The sequence below is a fragment of the Amia ocellicauda genome, chromosome 4, assembly GCF_036373705.1.
Source record: "Amia ocellicauda isolate fAmiCal2 chromosome 4, fAmiCal2.hap1, whole genome shotgun sequence".
Lineage (NCBI taxonomy): Eukaryota > Metazoa > Chordata > Actinopteri > Amiiformes > Amiidae > Amia > Amia ocellicauda.
The window spans coordinates 26339512-26358999 of NC_089853.1; the positions used below are offsets into that span (position 1 = coordinate 26339512).

The following is a 19488-nucleotide window of genomic DNA, read 5'->3' on the forward strand; positions in this document are numbered from 1 at the left end:
TATTGCTCTTTCTAGATTTTTGCCAGGTATCAGATGATTTGTTCATTTAAATGATCATACATTTGAAGTCCATTGCCTATTAATCATGTGGAATTTAAGTCCTCAAAAGAAGTCTTGATGAAAACATTTGCTGTTGATATAAAATACCAATTTATGACATGCATTTTCGTTTTTTGATTTTAGCAATATTGATTTAGAGCCATGCATTTTGTTTACCACAAACCATTTTAACCAGTAGGCCTATACCTTGTGTACTGTAACCATATAACCAAAATTTAAGGAACTAACTATCTAACTAACTGTTGGACTAACTGTGACGAGCTACTAATAGAATCCACGTTTACCATCATTCAGCATTTAACAGCAAAAATGTCATGGCAAAGCAATTGACATGGTGTAAGCTAGACAGACAAAATACCTAGAATAGTGTCTGTTATTAGTTTCGTGTCTGTTATTGTATTGTGTTTTCTGTATTTTTCTTCAGTTGCTTTTACAAATGCACCCTTAAAGATTGTTCCTCTTTAGATATCAGATGCCAGTATTGCAGAATTGAAGCTTAGCCTACCATTGAAAACTTAAGAGAAGTTTTACAAGAGCTCGCCCTACAGAACTTCTGTATGTGCAATGTGGTTTACTTCTGACAGTGACAAAGAGATAGGGAAAGGGTAACTGCTGAGGGAGTTAGCAGCTCACCACGGGAAAGCCAATGAAGGTGAGGACAAAGGGGGAAATTGTCAAGAAAACTTTAAGGAGCTGGAAACCATGACTGTTCATAGATTTCAAAAACTTAAACCACCTTTATCATTCGTCCCCTGCAGACTATACTGCTTTACTGCAGCTCCATCCTAGGCAACATCCCTCGCCCCCCTTTCCCTGACCACCCCCCAGCAAAAAGTAATTCAGAGAGAGGGAGAGAGAAAGGTCTGAGAGGAGGAGGAGGAGGTTGGTAACAGAGCCATTAGAGACAAATCTATTTCTGAAGAAAACAAAATCACATCATCAAGCATCAGAAAGAAAAATACAATCTTGTGGCCCAGGGGTTTACAGGAGAAATGATAGCCAGCAATAGCATTTATCTTTATCAACCTGCCCTGAGGGACCAGGGAAATGCAGACTTCTTAACTCCTTCTCCCCTTGCCAGCCACACACACACACACACACAGAGAGAGAGAGAGAGAGAGAGAGAGAGAGATTTTAGGAATAACATGTTTATAGCTGTGTCATATCTTGGAGACATAAAATCAAAGCTTTATTTTGTCATCAATAACAGCTTCTCATTAGACCGCTGACAGTCAATAGATAATAGTTCTAACAAAACAAAGAAGTAAAATGCTGTCATAACTGCTTTATTTACTGATGATTGGATATTGCAGTTGAATGTAATTTATCAGGAACTATGCTCATAGTTAACCAACAAGTTATACCGCTGCACTAGTGACAGTGACAGAGAGCACTGTACAGACTTGTGTGTATATATATGTATATATATGTATATATATATATATATATATATGTATATATATGTATATATATATATATATATATATATATGTATATATATGTATATATATATATATATATATATATATATATATATTTTTTTTTTAAACTAAAAAGTCTTATTCCATAATTATTAGGATCCCGAGGGATGAACAGCAAAAAGAGGCTGGTTCTCTGTGCATCATAGTCTTTATACAGGCATGGGAGGGGTGCTTGTGACAGCGCAGAGTGGAAAATAGGCAGCATCAGGGCCGGCTTGCATTGGCAAACCAGATTTCGGACACACTTGAAGTTGACATCTTCAATGTCACGGAAGTGGAACCAGAAAACACTTTCTTAAAAACAAAACAAAACAAAAGACATGCAACCAGAGTTTAAGGACGCCATAGCTTGCTGTATATAGCAAAAAACGGACTCAAGCAAACACCATATTTTGTCAGGAGAGAGACAAATTTAATATTTTTTGCAATTATTTCTAAATTGAACATGGAACGTGTGCACACTTCGGTTTCGTGATTAATCTAGTGTACCCTGTCTGATGCTGAGCTATGATCTGCAGCCCACAAATTACAAACAAGGTACCACTACAATTTACATGATGACTTTGCTGAAGAATTGTCACTTTGTCAATTTTACAAAGGACAATAGTGATACTTCACCAATACATTTAATCCAAACCCTTTGGGAGAAAAGGGTTCAGTGGCTATGTTTACATGCAAAGAATTTAATCAATGAAGATTGTTTATATGAACACAACATAAAGCATCCGTTGGAGGTATTCATTTAAAGTTACCAAGGATGTCATTGGAATACATTTTTGCATATGCGTAGAGCACCCTTTATCGTCAAGATTAGTATGACAACAGAAAGCTCATGCCATTCTTGCCGATGGTAGTGGTAACATGTATCGCGTGCCGTACACAATACTAGTACGAATACTATAGAAATTTCTACAGACTCCGCAAAATATACTGCCTGTGCACTTGTTGAACGTTAGAAGTCAAGAACAAGAATTAGTGTACCATAATGCCAGATCGTTTTATATGATTATCTTGATGCCTTTCGTCATTTTCAAGTCTTTCAAATTTTAACAAACACAACAGACCAATTTTTTCACCTTGTACTAAAAGAACCCATAGTTTCCGATTGGGAAAGTGGTCGGATTTAAGCGTTTACATGGCTATTAAACATTAATATTCTTCTATTGAACAGATTATCAAAGGTCTACACCACCCCTTCCATTCAGATCGAAATTTAATTAATTGGTCTTTCAGGTTCAGGTCTTTATATGAAGGTATTGTATTCCGATTTAGTTATTAGTCGGATTATTAAGCTCCGTGTAAACAAAGTCACAAGTTCCTGTAATGGCGAGTCAATCATATTTTACTTATTTTGTAGCGTGGACCATGTTGTCTGGTGTTACCTCTTGAGAGAGTCAGTGATGAGAATTTACTGTAATTATTACACTAATTATCATTACTGTGTGGCTGGTATAGGCTGGTTTAGGTGCAGGGTACCCTGAGCTGTCTGTGATTAACATTTCCTAGTAATTGACATTTGTTGCTATGCTAGTGTGCCGTGTGTGTTGTTGTGTAGTTGAAAGTTTGCTATCAGCTGATTGCATTTTTTCGGAGGGGGCCCTGAAAATGACTGTAGCCCAGGGCCCCCAAATCTGTAAATACGGCCATGGGCAGCATTGTTATACGAAATGCATTCACATGGGGTCCCATTGGGACCTCAGCCTTGACATCAGCCTCTCTCCCTTTGAGTAATATCTAACACTCGAAAGATAATAGATGTTAAGATAATATGGTTTTCCAGAGTTGAAGAAAGTTGTGAACTTTTTCCAATTCAATTCCAAGTTCACATTAAAATGTCTACAAATAGCTAAATAATTCAACATGAATATAACATTTGTGGCAACAGTAATTTCAGTTTGTTATTTAAATGTATTGTGTTTGATTATGAATTGATTTTTTCCATGTTGAATGTATTTGAATCCCTGGCATTGCGTTCACTTTGTGTCCACAAACTATTTGGATTCAAATCATGCTCAAGTGATGAAAATAATATTTAAAGCATTTATCTTTTTGAAATATCTGGCTCTGTTGTACTCTGTTGGATCCTTTCCAGAGTCATATTTCTGAGACAATTATGGTTTTCATTTGAATCCACACACAGAATCAAATCATACTAAAGTGATGAGAATAATATTTAAAGCCTACCTCTTATGTTGAAATCACTTTCTTGACTGCACTGTATGTTCTCTTGCAGGATCATATTTTTGATATTGTAGATACAACAGTGTTTCACATTTCTACTTTAATGCCATGATTGGTTTATAAGAAATCTGTATCAGTACCATTTTGAGGTAAAAGAAAAGTGCTGTTCTTTTTCAAAAGCTCATATTGACCTCATCTGGTTCAATAGCAACATCTAATTTTTTTTCTAGTGTTTTTTTTACCAACATGGTTTATTTTAGTTGTCTTCTTTTCAATTATCTGTTTGTATGTGGTGCTCTTACAGAGGCCTGTTTGTTTTAGCGACTCCTTACAGCTCTTTAGAGTGTCTGCCTTACTGTGTGCATTTAAGCCCCAGGGAAATTTGAAATCTTAATGTTCTTTTGTCTCAGTCACCCTTTGTTTTGGCAGTTTCATTTTGGTAAGCTGTCATCACCCTTGAGGTTTAATTCTTTCTGTTATGGAATCTGTCCAAATAACAAGAGAGTTCTCTGTCATATGAAGGATGCTTCTTACCACAAATTCCAGACCTGCCTTCCTGTCTGTACGTCATAAAGTTTTTTCAAGATACAAACTTGGAAGATATAGCAAACAACATTAAATAAATTATTCCACTCTGGATCAAACATTCTTAAATCCATAGGTCCTGACACTGCTCTGGGTTATTCAAGGAAGCCAATCAGGTTATTGTATTTAACATTTTTTGTAAGAACCAACTCTATGCCTACCAGTGTTAAAGATATGTGTTGAATAAGTATTTAACAAGTATTGTAAATCTGCACCATTAACATGACCCCTAAAAATATGTTACTTTCTTGGATGTTATTTTTAGAAGTTGAATTGCCATACCTGACTTTACTTCGCAAATCCTTTGAACTTTAAAATTTAAAGATAATCATGGAAAAACCCTAATACTTTATAAAGTATATTTGTCAGGTTTATCAATCCACCAAAAATCAAAAACACAGAAGTCACATTTTGATTCCTAAAACAGCATTGCAGAGATCAGCATATTACTGTACAGGATAATTGCCAAAATGCAAATATAGAGTCAGGAAAAACATCACCAGCCATAATTAATCTATTGCCTCCATAGCAGAATACTTAATTTGTAGGGCATTACAATATAATGCAATGAGTGAATACACAAGAAAGGTGGCGTTAAGTGTTTCATTAATTGTTTTTGCTTGAAAATTAAGTTCTATCATTCTGTATTTGACTACCGTACCATAGTAACGTTATTCTGTTCTCACCTCTAACAGAGTCGCAGGCGGATTTCCCCAAAGTGGCTCTCTGGGTGACTATTGGCCTTGCAGTCTGCCTCCTGGGACTTCTTGTTACCTTGGCATACATTTGCCGGAAGAAGATCAATGAAAGCTGTAAGGAGGGAGAAGAAGGTAGGAATTGTGAAGTGGATTTGAGTACTATTGGTGCACACTGTCTCACAAAGAAACTACAGGTCTGGAGTGTAGATTTGAGGATCCTGAATAATATTTGTAGGAAACTTTATTTCTTTTTCAATTAATATCAGAAATATCAGACTATTTAGAAATAAATACTTTTGTCTGTTATTTAGTAAATTGAGAACTACTAAACGGTACAATATACAGTTATAGTTGAATGCCCTCACACCCTTCATGTGAAACCATTTTATTAGATGATTAAGAATTGCTGTTCATTAATGTATACCTATTTATCAATATCTTCATAGAATGTGTTAATTTAGTCTACAGAAAAGTACATGTGAATGTAGCGGCGTACTATGGTACCAATTTGTCAGGCTTGAACTCCACTCAAATGAGCTTTTCACGTGGCTCACTAGTCAATCACAGAAGTTTTCTTTCTTGTAATTATCAGAGTCCGAAATGATTCTCGACTGGATTGGAATTAGGTTTACTTTTCCTAACTTTCCTTCAATCATTTTTACCAGTATCCTTCATTCCTTGAACGTTTGGCTTGTCTGAGCACACTGCAGCAGGCATCTCATAGCTGTTGCTCTCTCAGATTTCTGGATAGTTCATGAGTACTCATTAGCTAGCTTTGTAACACTCTCACCCCTTAAAGCCTTTAAGTTATTTCAGGCTTCTTCTCACTACGTGCTTTCTCTTTATCGTCGTTTTACACAGTAGCTGGGTTAGATGGAGAATGTTCGAAACATGAGTGGAAATTTTAAAGCCAAGGGAAAAAAAAATGTCCCAAGTGCTATGGAAGAAAATTGGAAAGTATGGTCCATCAATGTCCTTTGACAGTTTGATTATAATCTTTATATTATATCTGGAAAATGTACATAGTACTTGCCTTTCAAGCAGTAAAACCTGTAATTTTTTTTTTTTTTGTCTTGCTTGGATAATGTGAATATATATATATATATATATATATATATATATATATATATATATATATATATATATATATATATATATATATATATATATATATATATATATAATGTGCAGGAGCAGGAATTTAGCAAAGGAAGTAAAAGACAAAAAGTGGCGTGTTTGCAAAGTGGAAGAGTAAGTTATGCTGCAGTATGCTGGTTCCCGTTTCGTAATTAGCTGCAAAAGAATGGCTTAGGACAAGAAATAGGGAGGGGGTGAAAAACCTTTTAAAACCTGGAAAATGGAAAGTTGAGAGCTGAAAGGATGCTGTGAAAGTCAGCAGCCCTGTAATGAGGTAACCTCAGAGCAGGAAAGACATTTAATTAAAGGTCAGATACCCACTGCGAAGTATCCAGAGATTTTTTAAAATAAATCCAGAATTTTAAGAATTGCAAAAGTCTGAACCTTGTGTCTGGATCCCTAAAAGTGTATGGCTTACTATAGCTACTGTTGTGTAGGTTTGTATTTTATTGTGAAAGCATGGCAAATGGTGCATCCTGGTAACATGCCCTCCTTGCTTTATTGTTTTGTCTTCATTGTGATACTAGAACACAAAGTGTGCTGGTGATTTTACTTTACTTACCAGCTGAGGATATGGCTGGATTTATGAAAAACTATTTTCATTTGTCTAATTATATCCAAAAGTAATGTTTTCACCTTATAAACTAAAATAAGCTTTCATTTTGAATGATAAAATAATAATATCTCTAGTATCTCTAAACTATCACTAGTAAGAACCAGATGTAATACTATCAGAAGAGAAGCAGCATCTCAGTGGACTAGTATCTTTTGCATGAAACATTATTTTCCAGCTTGATGAATGGCAACCTGGAAATAGAGTTCTCAAAATTCAACACAGGAATTTTTACCTTACCAAAACTTGCATCAGCAACACAGATTTATATCCTGGATTAGTATAATTTCCATTCTGGAGATGTCGTTGCTGTACAAATATAGAGATGTTATTTGGAAATAAATAAATAAATAAATAAATAAATAAATATCACTGGGTTTGCCAAGAAAGGCATAGCTATAACAAGGAGAGAAGTGCAACGTAATTTAAGCTGTCTTATCTTTTAATGGAGTTCATTGGGACAGACAGATTGAAGTAGACTCTCAGCACAGGAAGCTTCTGTAGTAAGGGAATCGGGTTCAGAACTAGTCTATAGTCAGGTAACTCATTTTTTTCAGTAATAATTTCCAGGAGTGTGTATGTGTATATATATCTTAACAGGCAGAACAGCATGTGGAACCACACATAAACGTATGTATTTGTTACTGTGGAATTGCAGGGAATCCATTAGCTTACCTTTTAGTTCAGGACCCCCAGGTTGGTATTGCGCTCAGTTGATAAGTCTCATCTTGGAGCTCAGTTGATCATGAAACAGTAGCACAACCAATCTGTTTCTCTTTTACTTTCTTAATTTGAAGGGTGGAGCAGACAACAGCAGAAATGTCCTTTCTCACAAGGTCCACCTTGTAATGAATAGCAATGACTAAGACTTGATGCTCTTGAAGATCATACTGATGTGTATGTGAGGAGCTTGGTTTGCATTTCGGTGTTCAGTAATAGGCTTTTGCAAAGCATTTATGTCATTGTAAGAGCATTACTGTTTTCAAAAACAGAATATTTTTCTTTAGTTTAATTCAGTTTTAGTTACTTAATTTTTTCTTTATTCGTTTTTACATAGAGATTGAACTTTCTGGAAACCATTATATCCTCAGTACGAGGGCCTGTTTTTAATCCCATTTATATTAATAAATAAAGGGCAAGAACTTGGCTTTTTTGTACATGTCAGACAGAGCGGAGTCAAGCACATTTCTGGAGCCTTGCTCAGATGCTATAAAAAGTGAAGAGACAGGCTCTGTTGGATGGGACAGTAACAGTTGCAGTATTGCCAGTAATTACATTTGTATTTCTGTTCTCAAACTGTTAGTCTAGGAAGCCAACTTTTATGTATTTGAAATTAGTCAATACTTAATGTGATCTTTGATTTCTAATAAAAATAAAGAAGAATTTGAGTTTCAACATTAAAATGAAACAGTAGAATGAAAAATACATTTTTGTTAACAGTTCTACTAGTGCATGATTTTGTCAGCTGAAAAGGCATGTTTGATGCCATTAGGCTGTGAAGACAGAAAACATATGTTATCAGGAGTTTAAATGTGAGATGTTTTACCAGTTTGAAAGACATGTATCAAGAAATAGTCACCACTCTTGCACTCTCCAGACTCTTGCTCGTCTCGGAATCTGAATTAATCGGTGAAGAAGACTGGTGTCCAATAATTAATGTTTCACCTGACATGGCCCCCACTAGCTCAAAAGGCTGCTTAAATTGTCAGGGTATCAGAAGTATGCATTAAGGGCCTTTTTGACCTCATCTGCCTCATGAAACTGTCTGTGATAAATTACATTTAGATGGTCATGTTACACTCAGGAGGTGTTCGAAACATTTTACTAACACTACTCAGTTTGAATACAGTGATCTCAGTTTGAGAAACTCAGTTTATGAAGACCAAGCATTCTTTCCCATACAATTTAGCAGATAATTATGCCAATTATCTTTCAGAACAGACGTTTCTTGATTTTGCAATATTTACCAACGGGCCATTTTCTCTTGTGGTTCAGATGTCATGTATTTATTCTACATAAATGCTTACCTACAAAGCCTCCATCTAAAGCAGAGACCAAAATCTATCTATTCTGCAGAAGGCAGTTTCTCACGGTCAGCTTGGAAAGCATTGTGTCATGGTTGTGTAGTCTGAGCCAATGAAGTCATGCACAAGTCAAACACTAAGAAAGTTAGCTGTCCTTTGAATATAAAGCTTGGGTTATGGTTTGCTAGAGGGAATGATGGCTTAATGGCATTGCTGCTGCCCCTTGGCCATGAAGTACAGTGTGTTCTCTCTGAAAAATGTCAGGGAGAATAAAAAGCAGATCGAGTAGAGCAGGGTTAGCCCTGGGCTGCAAGTTGAGGAGAAGAGCCTGGGTGGATTGGGGGCACTGGTTAGGTTTGTGATTATTAGGATGTGCTCTGTCCCCAGTGCACTAACCCTACCATTGTGACTGCACAGCTTCCACTCACTCTTACTGAAGGCATCCTGCTGCACTCACACCAGTGTTACTGACAGCAGCAGGGCCAGGTCATAAAAAAGAAGGGTTTCACAGGCTGTGTATCATTGGAAACCTAATACTTCACCCAATCTGTTGATATGATAATGGGGAGGAGTGCTGTGTTGGGTCTTGAGGTTGTCCAAGCATAGCCTAGCATTAGGCTTGGGTGCAGGTCTGCATGAGGAAATTAGTGATATTGGATTGGTAGTTTCAGCAATAGTCCCAGAGGAAATAAGTTTGAATTACAAAACCATCACACAATTCGTCCCACTTCAGAAGTCTCCCTTGGCTGAGGCCCAGAAGTAATTTTTCAGTAAAGATTTTCAGGTCAGTGAGGAGGTACACTGGCAGAGTTATAGTAATAAGAGAAAGTTTCATTGTAAGTGCTGGCACTCGTCTTGTGCAGTTTGCTTGGGTTCTAGTGAGAAAAAGTGCTAATTTTTTTTTTTTTATATAATATTAAATATATTAATATTATAACAACCTTGCTAAATAAAGTACAGCATCTTGCTTGCAAACATGGGAAATACATCGCTATATGCAGTCAGTTTTGAACTCAAACCATATTCTTGTTATTGTTAGGTACCTGACATAATTTTTACATTCAAAGACAACAGTTACGGCTATGATGAAATATCTTATTCTTTCCCCCAGTGGAAAGTACCTTTCATAATTACTGTACATTTCTTCCTCTGAATGTTTTTCTTAACAAATGGTGTTTACAAGAAACAAAGCATGCAATGGACTTAAGTCCACCCAACAGCAGCCTTTTGTACTCAACAGTCATAAGCGAAGTTATAAGCCTTTTGCCACCTTACAATTTTTTCATAATTGTATGGACATGGCAACAAAAGGCATACATATCAATGTCAGCGAACATAGTCTTTTTAAAGTCAGGTTTCAGACTTTTATAGTCCTAGCTTTTTCTATCTAAACTTGGGGTTGTAGTCGGCAAATACACCAAGATAAGAGTGTTATAGTAGAGCCTTGAATTGGCTTCCTCCTTCATTCATCTCACATGTTTGCACCCCAGCTACTTAACCTAGTTCAAGTTCTAACCATTTTTTTTCAGAATGACAGTTAAAGTGCAATCATCTGAATAGACTTGGAAAGATAGCTAAGGAATTAACCTCATTCCCTCTCGTTCCCTTGCTTTGCTAAGTAAGATTTGCACTCTGAATTCAAGAATCTCTATTTCCATTCAAACGCATCATTGACATTCGTGTGTTTTGTGGAATGGATTAGAAACGGAAGGCCTCCAAGAGATTAAAATGTTCTTGAAACCATCCGCAGAAGAAAACGTTTTTATACCTTTATTGTTTCTCCTGAAAACATCCTCCGAAGGAGTCACCTACTTTCAAAAGAAAGAAGTAGCAGCTGCGAAGATGCCCTGGTATTAGACTGTCAGAAGCCATTTCTTGAGGCCCACTTTGTGGAAGTTACAGACTCTGACATTTGGGTGGTATTGTAATGAGTTCAAAATCCTTGTTATTTCCAAATCCCTGCTTGGCACTTCATGGGGAGGAGTCTTCTCTTAAATCCATGACCTTCTCAAACACACTAATTTGAAAATGTTTCAGTATGATATCAAGGAGGTAGACGGAGACAGTGAATATGATTTTTTTGGACAGATTTCTAGCACTTTGAAGTTTAATAATGAAACCTATAACTTATATTTATTCAGTATCCAAGCATTTGCACAGTGGGATGAAGTGAAGAGCACAATCAAGTAGTCCTTAGCTTCATTGCATCACATGGAAATTTACTTATTAATTTTACCATCACACATACACATCTTCAAAAAGCAAACAGGAAGCATTTGGAAATCCAGTACATTAATATTTGTTCCCCTCGCTTAGCTGCCACACTCTTAAGAAGAGTCTTTGAGCTGATGTTTTTTAAACCTTAGGAGTTGTTTAGACCTGCTCAAACAGCTTCAGTATTAATATATTGGTCGCGACTGGTGCTCAATACGGTCAAAACTGAAAGTGGTCCACACAAACTTGCTTTCTGTACTATTTATTCACATTTGCAAAAGTCATCAATGCTTATCCAGTAGCAATGGTAGGTTGTACATTGTAGATACAATGATTTATGTTTAGAAGGGAAGAGAAATATACATACTTCTCATATTTTGATTTCTGAAGAGTTTTTGCTGTTTTTCCACCCTGAGATTTATTAAAAGTTCCTGGAAAAAATAAGACTTATAGAATATATTTCTATGCCTAACATGAAATATGTTGTATTTGTCTAATTTGGACTACCTTCTACTAAAATGTATTTTCCAAAAACAAAAATGTTGTATGTATGTATGTATGTATGTATGTATGTACATACGTTCTAAAGAACTGAGCATCTCCTAAAGTACAGTGGGGGAAAAAAGTATTTGATCCCCTGCTGATTTTGTACGTTTGCCCAATGACAAAGAAATGATCAGTCTATAATTTTAATGGTAGGTGTATTTTAACAGTGAGAGACAGAATAACAACAAAAAAATCCAGAAAAATGCATTTCAAAAAAGTTATACATTGATTTGCATGTTAATGAGTGAAATAAGTATTTGACCCCTTGGACTTAGTACTTGGTGGCAAAACCCTTGTTGGCAATCACAGAGGTCAGACGTTTCTTGTAGTTGGCCACCAGGTTTGGACACATCTCAGGAGGGATTTTGTCCCACTCCTCTTTGCAGATCCTCTCCAAGTCATGAAGGTTTCGAGGCTGACGTTTGGCAACTCGAACCTTCAGCTCCCTCCACAGATTTTCTATGGGATTAAGGTCTGGAGACTGGCTAGGCCACTCCAGGACCTTACTGTGAGCAGAAAACCACCCCCAAAGCATAATGTTTCCACCTCCATGTTTGATGGTGGGGATGGTGTTCTTGGGATCATTCCTCCTCCTCCAAACACGGCGAGTTGAGTTGATGCCAAAGAGCTCGATTTTGTTCTCATCTGACCACAACACTTTCACCCAGTTCTCCTCTGAATCATTCAGATTTTCATTGGCAAACTTCAGATGGGCCTGTACATGTGCTTTCTTGAGCAGGGGGACCTTGCGGGCGCTGCAGGATTTCAGTCCTTCACGGCATAGTGTGTTACCAATTGTTTTCTTGGTGACTATGGTCCCAGCTGCCTTGAGATCATTAACAAGATCCTCCCGTGTAGTTCTGGGCTGATTCCTCACCGTTCTCATGATCATTGAAACTCCATGATGTAAGATCTTGCATGGATCCCCAGACCGAGGGAGACTGACAGTTATTTTGTGTTTCTTCCATTTGCGAATAATCGCACCAACTGTTGTCACCTTCTCACCAAGCTGCTTGGCGATGGTCTTGTAGCCCATTCCAGCCTTGTGTAGGTCTACAATCTTGTCCCTGACATCCTTGGACAGCTCTTTGGTCTTGGCCATGGTGGAGAGTTTGGAATCTGATGGATTGATTGCTTCTGTGGACAGGTGTCTTTTATACAGGTAACGAGCTGAGATTAGGAGCAGTCCCTTTAAGAGTGTGCTCCTAATCTCAGCTCGTTACCTGTATAAAAGACACCTGGGAGCCAGAAATCTTTCTGATTGATAGGGGATCAAATACTTATTTCCCTCATTAACATGCAAATCAATTTATAACTTTTTGAAATGCATTTTTCTGGATTTTCTTTTTTTGTTATTCTGTCTCTCACTTTTAAAATACACCTACCATTAAAATTATAGACTGATCATTTCTTTGTCAGTGGGCAAACGTACAAAATCAGCAGGGGATCAAATACTTTTTTCTCTCACTGTAGTTTCTACCATTTAAATATATTTACAAGCATTATTGTATTCTTCTACAAGTGTTTCTAAATTAAATGTAGGTACATAAAAGAAAAAGTGATCTGAAGACAATATCTAGAAGGCATTTAAATACATCTTTACAGTGTTTTCCATACTTTGTAAGCAATTTCCCTTTATTGGGACACATTTATATTAGTAATTATTCTTTTTTCTTTGTTGTTTTTCAAATTCAATAGCTATGTGTAACACTATATGATGCAAGTGCAATCTCCATTTTAATTCTTGAAAATACTTCATGCTGCAAATGTTGCTAGGTTCAGTTACAGTCTATATCTCCATGGAACAGAGAGCCAGTTCAAACAAAACGGAAACCTAAATATCAGACGCTAAATACAAGCTTCTGCTCACTGTGAAGTATTCACAAGAATTAATTAAGTTTAGTTTTCTAACTACAATAAAGAGTTTTACTCAGGGTCACAATTCAAGCACACTTTACCAAAGAAAGAGAAACATGATTCAATTATAGTCAGACGCATAATTGGGTTTGTGGTGACGTGTATTTCTTTGTAGGCACATTTTTAAAAAATATTTATTGTTACCTTAGTTTACATTTTTCCACAAGCATTATTTACATTGGAAAAAGTTTTCCTTGCACATCATTTTGCACTCTGGCCAAAAGTCCTTAGTCTAGTGTAACATAGTCCAGATTCAATGTGAGAAAACTATTTGACAAAATTGTAGTGGATAATTGAAAATAAATATAGACTGAAACTGAAACGTTTTGAGTGTGTTTAAAAAAGAGGCTAAATTACCTGATATTTAGGTTTGATAACTATATTGTTAACATTTCTCCACATATTTTAATAATATAAAATACCATTTTATTAATCTGTAGTGCACAATTCCTATATCCTCAGTGGAATCATGGATTGAATGTGGGAGTGGTGTCACTTCATCCAAAGCGCAAACGTAATGTGAATACAAAATATCATTGCCTTCAGAAACATGCTTTAAGTCTGCACGGATGAGAAACATTTTGAAAAGTTTAATATTAAGGTTTGTTTATTCAGCATTTGTGCTGTCCCACTGCTGAGTGTTTATTTATAACTTTGGCAACTTTTAATGAATTGTAAAGTTGGAGATTGGAACACGCTGCTTCAGATCCAGAGTCCTTACAGTCTATTTGTCAAATATCTAGGAGGAATATTGCACAGAATTTCAAAGTGTTTATATTACTTCCATTGTCAGATACAAAACCAGTGAAAGTATTAAAAATAACACCTGAAACCTGTTGAAATATCTGAACATGTTCTGATTACTGTTGATATTTCTTCCATACATACGTACTTTCCTGAGGAACTGATGTAGCTTTAGATTATATAGTTGTTTCAGAACAATATTGGTAATAAATATTTGTCTTTAAATTAATCAGCTGAATCACCAATATTGACCCTTATCCTAATGCAATATTTTATAATAAGCCAGTAGTTGATTATTTTCCCCTCAGTTTTACTGGAGAGGCTAGATGGAAATCACAAGGTTTCTGTCCCAAATGCATGTGAATTAGCCTGTCCTAATGCAGCTATAAGTTTTGTCAGGTTCTAGAATAATGAAGTTGAATCCGTCTAATTCAGATTCATTGTCAGGGGTGCTTGTTTTATAGATATGGTCGTAAAACTTGGCAAAATGCTATAGTCTCTGCTGGAAATGATGGAAGTGTATCTAAATTATAAAATATTGCATTATTAAGTACTCAGAATATCACAAATTCCCACCACACAGGGCTTTGTGAAATATTATATGGTGTACTGGGAAGTGGCTAACTAAACAACAACAAAGAAGTAAATCAAACAAATACTCGTGTTTGTTTATATAATCTATGACATCTTTATTACACTGTTACTCAGGAGTTTGGAAATTAACAAAGCTTTTAAAATGAGAATTTGAAAGACACCCCATTGTTTCTGTTGGAAATAGTGAAATACTGACAAACTAAAATGAGCTTTTGCCTTTTGTGTATAATCAGCATTTCTTTTTTATGACTTTTTTCTACTAACTTGACAACGTATTTCCAGAATGCCATGCTCCATGTCAGAACGGAGTTATTGTCTGTTACTTTAGTAATGTTAGCTTTACTGAACCACTTTATACTGCTCTGACTCTTGGGAATGAATAATGTATTTAATGAAGCCCTAAGAATTCTATTAAACAATGTGTACTTGTTTTCTTCTTTTCTCAGCTGCAGAGGGGAAGGAACTTGAAGAGGATGAATCCAAGACAGGTCAGTTATGTCCACCTTGTAGTAAAACGATGGGCAACTCCATTTCTTGAGGGTTGGATTCCTGCAGGTTTTTGATGTACATTTTAATTAGCAAGTGAAATACCTTTCAATTAGCAGTTGATTAACACCTGGAAGTGATTTGACTTATTATACAGATCATTAGTTCAATTATGTTATTAAGATCTGGGGTAGAATGAGAAACCAGAGAACACTGGAGTCCTCAAGGCCTGTAATTGCCCATGCCTGTTATGGGGATTAAACTGAATAGCTTTTTTTTAAATATAATTACAAATGTACTAACGTAGGTCTTTATTTGAACTGGGTAGAAATTCTCAAAGCCCATAGACATGTTTGACTTGCATCTATTGCATCTATTAGGAGGTTGTCCTAGAAATGGGGACAAGCTATAATGAAAACTGTAATTACAGGAGTTGTTACAATCCAGTTCGCCCAGTGAGATACATCATATGATATATAATCTTTCCATGTGAGCTAAGTGCCCATTGTACTTTTGTTAACAAGAAATTCAGTGGGTAGAAAAAGCTTGAGTCTAATTCCACCTGACATTGTGAGGTAGTGTCATCCATTGTAGACAATGTAAAACACGTAAGCCATTATCAGTCTGACATTGTCATAAACAGTATAGGTTCATTTAGGATTCCATTATAGTAATTTAATCCAAATTGCCTTTAAAATGTTGATGGTTATTAGATGCCAGAGGTAAATCATTTTAAAATGGCAGCTAGGTAAAAATAGGTATACATTTATGCATAACAGTATTGTCTACATTAGAGATCCTCAGCCATGCCACTGTAGGACCTTTTTAGAACAGAACCCTTAATTATTTAATATAACATTAATCAGCTAAATAATTAAGCATCTGAATTTAAGAGTTCTACAATGGAACAGATAGCAATGCCTGATTATTGAAAATGACACCTCTAGGCTTAGTGTGTGTCTCTGAATTTGGAATAGATCCACATGATTAAGGATGGTACAATTGAAAAGATTAATCTTGAGAGTTTATGTCTTGAGAATAATAAAGTGTTTTTAAAAACAAGAATAATAAAATGACCAGACACCAGATTAAAGAGAGATGTTATATACTGCAATGAACTGGCATCCCGACCAGGGTGTCCCCCAGCAATGAAGTGGCTATTGAAAAGGGGTGGATGGATGGTTGTTATTTAAAGGCCCTTATATGTGTGGTGAAATGATAATGACCGAAGTAGCTAAATGGTTAAGATGTGGTCTTAACAGGGCATTTTTTCCCCTTGGTTTCACACTTTCCTCTGAGAAAATTTATGTCACACCTGTGCAATCTCATATGAAAGAAATGTGCAGCTATTTACATAATCAAAGATGCCACTTAAGCACTCGAGACAGCTGCTTTTGTTTTGCCATCTGGCTCCAATGGATCAAACAAAGGAGGAGGCCCAGCATAAAATAAAGGAGATGAATTGAACCCAATTGAATCGACCTGGGATGACAGCGAGCCTTTTGCATTTCTCTGTGTTATCTTAATGAGCTTGCCAGTTACCTTGTTGGTCCCAGTGAAAGCCCCTCTGATTGGACGGTTCTACAATGATAACTTGCTGTCTGGATTTTCTGAATTAAGGAGGGTGTTAATTATCTTTTGGGGGAACAGCTGAGGAAAATGCTCAGTTTTGTAAACAAGATGCTGAAAAACAACCTTTTCAAAGCAGCCTGTCTCACCACTAATACCACCACCTCTGAAGTACGCCATCTGATAAGAGCTCAGGGCACTGTCAGGTGCCTGTAGACAGACTGAAACTCAACACACTTCACATGCAAACCTTCTCATACAAGGCTCAGAGGATTTACATCATTGCAACACAAATCCTGGGAGTGTAGATTATGACCCAGTTTCTTTCACAAAGAAAAAGTTCTCTGGAGTTTAAATGAAAAATATGTTTTTACAGTCAGAGCGTTAACCCTTTAGGCTTCTTTGCCAAACTATTTTTTTCTAAACAGTTTTTTGCTTATTATTTAGCGTACAGAGTTCTGATTTTGCATCCATGTTGCACAATACAGGCACTACTCATTGGTCAAAGGCTTATTTTTTAAAGCACATAGACATTTTCTCCTCTAGAATATGTATATAAATATGTCTATATAGAAAATTACAATATGGTTGGAAACCTCTTCAATAAATCCACCTCACGCTGTCATAAATTGTAGTTGCTTATTCCCCACTGGACTACTAATTCAAACTATCAATCAAAAAATGATGACGGTAAAAGTAGCCACTTGCAGTCATCCAATTTCATTCACAGGTCAAAAGGAGCATTAAGTGCTTTTCAGGTTTATTTTTTATCATCCTACTTTCCTTTAAGTTATGAAGCCTTCTAAATGAGCACTGGGTTTAATCTTTAATGTGATGACTCTGTCACACCTAGCGGTCAGCGGACAGCATTATAATCTCACCCCTGACTGTAATCTTAAATAAATAATATATAATTATTTACAAATGCTGTATCATTAGGAAGTGCAAACACCTTAATTTGTTAATATTTTATCACATTTGTTTGAGCTTCCCCGAGCAGGTTATATTGTGAGATACATGTGCACTAAAGCTGTCTCTTTCTCTTGAAGTAACAACGCCACTGAAAGTCTAATGGAAGCAAGGTAAGGTTTGTGTTTTTTTTTACTTTAGTTTTCTTGGTAAAAGAATGTAACTAATGATTGCATACCTTAATCATAACCCTTAAGGATAATTATAAATTCTGTCATTGCAATATGTCAAATTTTCCGACTGTGATTATGAATTTGAGCTGGTAAAAACGCACCAATGCTGCTTCAGTGTAGCTTCTAACAACATCATTATAATGACTCAATGCTGCATTAAACCCATAAAGCATATTCAAGGTTTTGGACATCTTGACATTTTAATTTATGAATATCACAGAGACACCAGGAACCATGACTAGTTCATATTAATACGTTTCCTCATTAAATATACTTCTACCCCCCCTCGCCTTTTTCAAAAGCTACCAAGATCAGGTTGTGAAATGTAAATCTTAATTCACTGTCACAAGAGAGGATGCATTTTTGAAAAATGAATTGACTGTTGATAAGAGTAGTGAGCACACCGTTGTCCTTTTCAGAAATGCACCAATTTCCATTCTCAATATAAACAAAGTTTTTGGTCAATTTATTTATTTGAGCATTTTATTTGTCCCTCAATATTATTAGACATTTGTATTTAGTCATAAATGAATTACTTGGCTTTGCCTTGTCTTTGTGCTTGAAGGGGAAAACTTCCATAAAAGGTTGTCCCCAATACCTCCCCTGGGTTTAGATTTCTTTGTTGAAATAATGCAGCAACAGGAGCAAGTGCACTTCATTCCCAGTGTGACCAAGAGCCGAGACTGTCAGCACCACATACCCCATCTCGCTTCCTCCAGAAAAGATTGATGTACTGCTCTCCTAGCTGCTCCATTTGACTGAAGTTGATGTATGATGGTTATGCATCAGGGCTGTGTGGCAGCCGCCACCTGATTCCACAGCCTGACGTAAATCAAAGTGGGTGTTACATTTTATTGCTCCATGCCTCTCGCTCGGTGAAGAAGAGGGCAAGCAAATGCAGTAGGTGCTTTAAGGGTTTGTTTTTTAACAGAAAAAGCTACATTTATTTCCTTCCCCTGACAAAAGGCACTTCTGTTAGTAGTATACAAAGTATGATTTCAACAACTAAGCCTTACAACTGTTTTCCACCCACATGCAGGGTTCAGTGTGCGTTTTATTACAGCACCTTCTGTCTTGCAAGACTACTTTAATTTTACAAGCCGCTGTGTGTCTTTGAATTAGCTTAAAGAGAAATGCACGTAAATGATAGTTCACTGTGCACTAAATAAAGCAAAATGGCTTCATGCTTCAGGAGGCCTTAAATAAGAACAGAATAAATGGTAAAGAATAGTTGTAATTCCTCAGTCTTAACTGTTTGTATAACATATGTGAAAGCAGTGATGTAACAGTCACTGGGTAAACAATCCGATTTATATGAATTAGCAAATATTCTCACATGAACAGTCTTGTCAAATAAATAACACAGACATTACAGACAGGCACAGATGAAAAGTAAAGAAAAATCTAATACACTGTGCAACATACATTTTGCTAGTCGTGAAATATATAAGTCTGTTCATTACAAAAAGTGATCAGTGTTGCATAGTAGCTGAAAAT

At 36.2% G+C, this 19488-nt stretch overlaps 1 protein-coding gene across 6 annotated transcripts in view; it reads left to right on the forward strand.

Annotated features, from left to right (window-relative positions):
* Positions 1 to 19488, forward strand: part of cd276 (CD276 molecule) — a 75433-nt gene that overhangs the window by 41169 nt on the left and 14776 nt on the right. For 5 of the 6 annotated variants that reach the window (XM_066701665.1, XM_066701661.1, XM_066701660.1 and 2 more), the window contains 3 exons: positions 5003 to 5137; positions 15241 to 15282; positions 17899 to 17931. In XM_066701665.1, coding sequence (XP_066557762.1) covers positions 5003 to 5137; positions 15241 to 15282; positions 17899 to 17921 — 200 coding nt within the window. In that variant the 3' untranslated portion in view covers positions 17922 to 17931. Of the gene's footprint in view, positions 1 to 5002; positions 5138 to 15240; positions 15283 to 17898; positions 17937 to 19488 lie in introns of all 6 variants that reach the window. The other variant, XM_066701662.1, reaches the window with a different exon arrangement.